The 7,326-nt window shown below is 52.2% G+C and overlaps 1 protein-coding gene across 1 annotated transcript; it reads right to left on the bottom strand.

Moving 5' to 3' along the window:
- On the bottom strand, nucleotides 1–3,738 carry VOLCADRAFT_107901 (uncharacterized protein; the record flags this gene model as incomplete). The annotated part of the gene is made up of 6 exons (XM_002957903.1): nucleotides 3,686–3,738; nucleotides 3,383–3,557; nucleotides 2,931–3,086; nucleotides 2,002–2,090; nucleotides 1,199–1,284; nucleotides 1–163 (listed from the first exon to the last, which is right to left on the bottom strand). Exons 1-6 carry the CDS (start codon nucleotides 3,731–3,733, stop codon nucleotides 1–3), a joined length of 717 nt encoding a protein of 238 aa, XP_002957949.1. The 5' UTR covers nucleotides 3,734–3,738.
- Nucleotides 3,739–7,326: the final 3,588 nt, after the last annotated feature.

Here is a 7,326-nt window from a genome sequence, read left to right as displayed (position 1 = left end):
TTAGCCGCTGTGCTCAGCCGTACACAAGCCCGGAATAGACCGGCAGGGGACCAGCTTGGCTTGGCCGCAGGGTTTATGGGGCTCATGGGGCGGTGAGCTGCTTGTCTTTTTTTCTTTTCCGTACAGCCGTACAGCTTGCTGGTTGAGCGGTGTCTCCGAGTGCCTGCATGAGAGTGAGTGAGCGGGTGGCGCCACCGCGGGCGAGTGGGATGGAGGTGTCATGAATTGCTGCAAGGCATTAGGGAATTAGAATCGTTCGTTGGAAAGGTTTCGAAAAGGGGAAGGAGTGAATAACCTCCCCGTCCCCGTCCCCGTCCCCCCCCTCGTGGCCATGGTGAGGGGGCGGGGACCCCACACCCGGGGGACATTGCCACATACACACCCCGGGGGAACTCGTGAACTGCGGCTGGCGAATATGCGCGAGCGGACAGGACTCCTCTCCGTGAGCCTGTTTGGGAAATGCGAGAAATGTAATCGCCACAACTAACACAACGCGCCAAAGAAAACAGTAATTAGCTGAAAGGATTGTTCTAGAAGCTTTTACCCAGCAAAGCTTGATTTAGCCGCGTCTTCAGCGCCGTATGTGCTTCGTATGTTGGCTGCTGTATGCTGACCGCTTTCGCTTATGTGTTGATGCGCTCTTGTATTTGTGTAAGTTTGCATGTATGTATATCTGCAAGACGGAGCCACTATGAAGGGGAAAAGCGTTTAGCAGTGTACGGCCCCCGGGGTCCCCTGAGGCTGTTGTGTGTGTTTCGCGCGCGCGTCTGTATATATGTGTGTATAAGTGTTGTATTTCTGGGGGGGAAGAGAGGAGGGCGGAAAAGAGGCTGTAGGACGGAACTGAAGGCGCTCTAGGAGCGCGGTGCAGGAAATGCGGTGGGGGGGAAGGGGAGGGCTGTACTGCTGTTGCTACTGCTGTTGATGTTGATGTTGCTACTGCCGTCTGTCGTTGCAACTGCCGTTGCTACTGCTACTTCTGCACCTACTGCTATAGCTGCTGTGCGCTGCGGTATGTGTGTGTGTGTGTGTGTGTGCGTGCGTGCGTGCGTGCGTGTGCGCGTGCGCGTGCGCGTGCGTGTGCGCGTGCGTGTGCGCGTGCGCGTGCGCGTGCGTGTGCGCGCGCGTGTGCGCGTGCGCGTGCGCGTGCGCGTGCGCGTGCGTGTGAGAGAGTGAGGTAACGGTAATTGCCCCTTACGCCATCATCGTGAGAAGGGAGTAGTCCTGAGGACCTAGGGGTGCACCACCACCACCACCACCACCACAGAAAAAGGGCGGGCCCCCCTGCATCCGTACAGGCCGATAGCCAGCGCGGCACGTGTGACAATTGATGGGTAGTGTCAACGCGGTGGGAGATGTGCTTTGTTACAGCAGTGCTGATGGTGTGGGAGCTAAGCTTGCACCGGCGGAATCGTTAGCACTGCCTGCGGGCTCCACGCGAATCGCATCCATCTCGGGTGCATGCCGCATGGACAGTGCGGCAGACCGCAAGTCGGAAGACCGCATTCCGACTTGCGGTCTGCCCGTGCGGGCAAATGGTAACGAAAGCTAGGTGTTCGAGTTAACATACGCTGTCATCTCAGAATTCCATTATGCGATACGCGGCACCTTTTGAGATGAAATTTAGCCCGAGAGGCGTTGATGTGAGTTTGACCTCGGTCAATGGAGGCAGCCAAAGTTGTTTGTGCTCATTTGTGCTCATACGATCTTTGTTAGCTACATGCGAGATACCTTGCAATAGAGATTGCTGTATAGTACCGATAACGCGTTTCAGCCGGGCGAGATATTCTGTTTGGTCCGTTACACACACACGGCCACACGGCCACACGGACATGGGCAATCCTACAGAGCGGGGGCCCCCTGGGCGCATCGCGCTGGGGCCCCGCCCAAAAAATGATAGTGCCGTACAATCTCTATAACGAACGCACCTGGGCCTCACTTCGAGTCAGGAACCCCCGGACGTCTTGCCTTGCGAACCATTAAATTACCCGTACTTCACACCGTACTCGGCCCTTCGTTGTCGGCGGTGAAGCGGGCGGCACGGGAAGGGGAACCAGAGGGTTGCAGAGATGGGGGATTGGGGGCAGGTACTGGTCAGGCGGGATGGGGAATAGGGTTGACGACGTCAGGATGGGATGTGGGGCCCAAGGCGAGGATTAGGGATTAGGCGTGCTACACTACTTTTAGGATGGGGATTGCTGTCGGGGTGAGGATGGGGACGGGATCCTTGTCTGAGGGATGGGGATTGCAACCTTGACCAAGGAGGGGATTGGGAGCCCTGGCCAGGGATGGGGATGGGACCCTGGTCGACAGGACGGGGATGGCAGGCTTTCGCAAGTTTAGGATGAGCTCGCTGCCATAGGATTGGAACACAGTTGGAGGATTAGAATTGGGTGTTCTGCTGTAAAATGAGGCTGCAGGTGCAGAACTGGGAATACTGACAGGACTGCAAAACAGGCCAAGGATGGATGGTTTAGTTGTCCATAGTTGCTTACATGGAAACTCAAACAAACACAAGGAAGTTCTGCTTGCAAGTCGCGTCCCATAGCAGACCAAACTCAAACACAAGGAAGTTCTGCTTATAAGTCGCATCCCATAGCAAACCAAACTCAAACACAAGGAAGTTCTGCTTGCAAGTCGCGTCCCATAGCAAACCAAACTCAAACACAAGGAAGTCCTGCTTGCAAGTCGGGTCCCATAGCAAACCAAACTCAAACACAAGGAAGTTCTGCTTGCAAGTCGCGTCCCATAGCAAACCAAACTCAAACACAAGGAAGTTCTGCTTATAAGTCGCGTCCCATAGCAAACCAAACTCAAACACAAGGAAGTTCTGCTTATAAGTCGCGTCCCATAGCAAACCAAACTCAAACACACGGCCTTGGCCATCTCTTCATTAGTACTGCGCTTTTTCTCCAGCCGTGGTGACGCACCCTCGCCCAACTCGTCAGCGGGCTGCGCAGTCGGGGCACATGCTGCTTTTGCAAGCTTGAGGGCTTGGAGAGCTTTAAGGTTCGGGGCGAGGGCCCTCAGCGACTTGATTGCCACCTCGGAATCCGCATCCGCCAGCCGTGCGTTGACTTCGACCTCTGTGCCAGCAAGGAAGACAGAAAGCAGGCGGTGACAAAACAGCAAGTCTGCACCTTTCGTTCAAAACAAAACCGAATGGAGTCGGCGTCACAGGCTGCGGCTCACAAAGTCGGTTACATGCCAGGGTCCCAAACTTCCATTGGTATGGGCGTAGGCATCGACCTAAAACAAGACCCATTGCAAAGAGCGCAAGAGTCGATAAAGTATACCCTGTAGTGGTTGGTCAGTCCTGTTCAGTCCTGTCCAGTCCTGTTCAGCAAGCGATGAAACCAATTTAGGCTGAAGTGGCTCTTACCGCCAGCCACGGTCTTCACTGACGCCAAGTCCACCAAGCCTTCTTCAGACAATGTTTTGGCGATTGCGGCATCGGTCGACTGCCCGATGGGGTCCATCCCAAGCGTTTCCACGAGGACTTCGGCCATGTCCCTGGCGAAGCCCAACCCCGCCAATTTTGCCAGCTTTTGACGCTTCTGCAGAAGGTTAACACCATTGGGAATATAACAGGCATGGAACGCGACTTGGTGTAAATGTGAGAAAAGTGCACCATTGGTGCACCCTGCCAGTTCTTCAGTCAGACGCAGTCCAACCCCGTTCTTACCTTGTCCGGCCCATGCACATCCACATCCAGGGCACCATCGGGTGCCATTCTGGAAGAGATAACAAACGGTCGTCGGGCTGTTACTAGCTTGCGCTTAACAAGGTGGGCGTCTTCCAAGACGAAGCTTGGGACACTTTGAATAAGACCCGAATGTAATCTGTATGCAATCTGCAGACCCTACTGGGGGTCAAGTCCGCATTAGGCGTATCAACATGCAAGACGTTATCAACAGCAAGCCGGTTTGGGGGTCCAAGTACAGCCTGTCACGCTGACTAGTTGGACAAGGCTGTATGCTCTTCTGCGTGAAGGCAGAATGACTTCACCAGGAGAGCAGCAAGAATTAAGTCGCCACTGCGACCCAGTTGTACGACAGTGCCACAGAACCAGCCTTAGAAGCTCAGGTCGCTTCGCTCCGTCACATCTAAGCCAACAAGACGTTATCAACAGCAAGCCGGTTTGGGGGTCCTGGCTCGAAGTGAGGCCCACCTGGAGTTAGTTGTTACGCTTTCAAGTACTTCCTCAAACAAACTGCTTCTCTAGTACTGTGATGTTTTATTGGTTATATTCATGCAAACTGAGCTGAAGTTGCAAGGCGCGAACATGCTGGCCGCATCAAGCCAGTATGCACAATTCTGAGAAAGTTTGCAGTCTTCATGGTTTTGTTGTGGCACAACTCCACGTAACTCTCCACATGCGACAAAATGTCTTAGTGCATAGGAGCAATTCTTGCTCAGAAGTCCAAGTCGACTCAAAAGCATTCCAATTGGAATGCCTGGCTTAATGTAATGTTGTCAGGTTGTTTGTCGTAGCGCTTTGGCGCGCCCAATGTGGAATGTTGGCGCCGGACTGTGCAGCTGAAGACCTATGCTATGGGTGAACCAATGGTGCACCCGTTCCTTCGCCATCATCAGCACGTTCCCAGCCATGGACTTTTTGACAGAACACCCTTGTATGTTCTGCCATTCTAAGCACAGCATTATAATTTGTTTTTGTGGCCGTCTATCGAACATAACAATCCTGCACTAGCAGCCAGTTTGCAATTAGATACGTAGACCTCTGTGATGCGAGTTCCTCCTCAGTCGAGATCCGCTTCAACGAGCGTTTGTCGCTTCAGTCTGCTTCGGAACGAACACAGCCGGGCGGAATTTGACGCTAGAGGAAATAAGCCATAGAGCAAGAGAAAAATACCTCGCGGAAATAGAAAATAACCCTGGTCAATTCCCCTGATTTACGCCTAAAGAGAAAGCCGATATTACAGCACCTGTGTAAACGTAAGGAGTAGGTTTGTAGCTGGCAAGGGATGGGGATGGGACCCTGGCTGACAGCTTTCGGTTGTGGACACAGCTGCAAGATGGGGATGGCCCTGGTCGAAGGGATTGGGAAGGGACCCTGGCTGGCAGGTTGAGGATTGGGGGAACACAGCTGCAGGATGGGATTGGAATCCCTGGCCATAGGATTGGGGATGGGACCCAGGCTGGCAGGATGGGAAACCTGTCTCAAGGGATGGGATTAGCACCGGGCCCCTAAGATGGGAGATGGGAGTCGGTCACCCCAGCCAGGATGGGGGGATGGCTGACCACTACCACCCCCCGGGATTGGGGGATTAGACCGTTTTTGCAACCCTCTGTACAGGTATGGGGTCACGCACCCCCAAGCATGTAACACACACACACACATTACGCTTTCCCTATGAACAGTTAAAAAGAGTTATTTAAGAAACGAAAAAATCTCTGTTTGAAATACGTAACATTACGGAGATACGCCAGGCGTAAATTTCCAATGCTTACGGAAACGCATGGGAGGGTCAAGCCTTTACGGTAGCAACGCTTTTTTATTAATTAATTTTTGATAAGCATGGGACTTCTTCCTTCGAGGTGTCTAGGACTCTTCAGTGTTTGCCGCTTTCAGCACATTACAGTTTACCTGGATGCAGATATATACATGGAACAAAAACATGTAAATGTTCTCTGGCCGCGCATATGGTTCACATGCTGTCGGGGAAGGTTCCCGTATTTATCGGAAGGGTGGTCTTTCGGGCCGGGTGGTGGGCGAGCCAGCCTCTCATAGGTGGTATGACAGAGATCGCCTCGGAATGGGGCAGCTCGAAAATGACTAGGGAAAGTCTCTCTAGGGTGGCTGTACGATAGCGATGGAAATGACATGTGAAGGTAGTTAAGGCGCGGACATAAATTGTGCTCAGGGAATTCCTCAACGAGAAAGGAGCATCGCGCAACGGCACCAGGACTGCGGCATCTACCGCAACTTATGTCGACGACAGGACAGTCGTGTCTCCTGGCTTTTTTGGATATTGTTAAAGCTTACGATTCCTTAGATCGTAATTTTTTATTTGAAGCAATGGATGCTATGGGCGCAGGAGCAGGGTTAATTAGTTGGACTAAACTTCTTTTATCCGATACAGTGTCGAAAGCGGTAGTAAATGGTTTTGTTTCCCGTGAAGTTGCTCTTACAGCGGGTGTGCGACAGGGATGTCCGTTGGCACCGTTGCTATACTTGTTTGCCGCGCAGGCGTTACTGTGTTGGTTACAGTACAACCGAGTGGGGATTCATTTACCCCAAAATAATTCAGAATTGGTTACAGGTGTGCAATTTGCTGATGATACGGAAGTTGTTTTAGAAGGAATCCAAGCAATTCCGGCTTTCCTTGACTGTATGAGGGTTTACGCACAGGCTTCAGGACAGCAACTTAACCTGGATAAGGTTGAGCTGTTACCTCTCGGCACCCACCCACATCATATAACAATAAATCATGACATGAAGGTCGTACATATGGCTACGGCTCTCAATCTACCTTTTACGGATGTGAGAGAAACCACAGTCAGGGACTGGGATGTGCAACTAGACAAAGTCTGGGCTCGGTTTCGACGCATTTCTGTGTTAAATCTTTCCATTTTTGGGCGTGCACATGCAGCGGCTGCATATGGGCTGCATCGCTTTACGTGGCATATGGAACACGGGGGGTTTCCCCCAGAAGCTCAACTCATGAATATTGAGGCTAAAGCGGCCAAGCTTATTGATAGGAACCTCGGACCGGTCGCACAAGAAAGACGACTCACCGGGGTTCCTAAATATTTGTTATATGGCCATCCAACTTTGGGCGGTTTTGGGGCATTAGCAGTACGACAACATGTGCAAGCGCGATGGGCATGCTGGGCAGTGCGTTTTGTGGGAGCATTACTCCAACCAGTCTTAGTGCGTCCGCCTTGGGTGAAGGTCATGCAATCTTTCCTACATAGCCTTTACCCCAAATTTAATCCTATGTGTATTTTTACGTCCCAGGTGGGAGTGCCTTGGTTTGGATTAATCGTTTTACCGCCAGATGTTCAGCGCATTGTGACAGCGTTGGCATACCTTCCCCCAGTGGAAGATGTTGATGATCACCCGTTAGTTCCTAATGCGTGGTGTTGGAATTTGCCATTGTGGGGAAACCCTGTGCTTCCAGAAAAAAGGTTGAATGTTCAGTCAGATAACATCCGCCCGGGACTAAAATTTCGACATCAAGCCCTCCTGGGCTGTAAAGCATTGCATACGTTGGGGGATGTTCTTTGCGCGCGCGAGGCCTTGGATGGAGTTATGAATACAACGGACCAAGCAGGCCTAGCAATACGCAAGGCTTGGCATCA

This window comes from Volvox carteri (assembly GCF_000143455.1).
Source record: "Volvox carteri f. nagariensis unplaced genomic scaffold VOLCAscaffold_82, whole genome shotgun sequence".
In the NCBI taxonomy this organism is placed as follows: domain Eukaryota; kingdom Viridiplantae; phylum Chlorophyta; class Chlorophyceae; order Chlamydomonadales; family Volvocaceae; genus Volvox; species Volvox carteri.
Note: the sequence above shows the minus strand (reverse complement) of the source record. Positions and strands in the feature narration are given on the sequence as shown.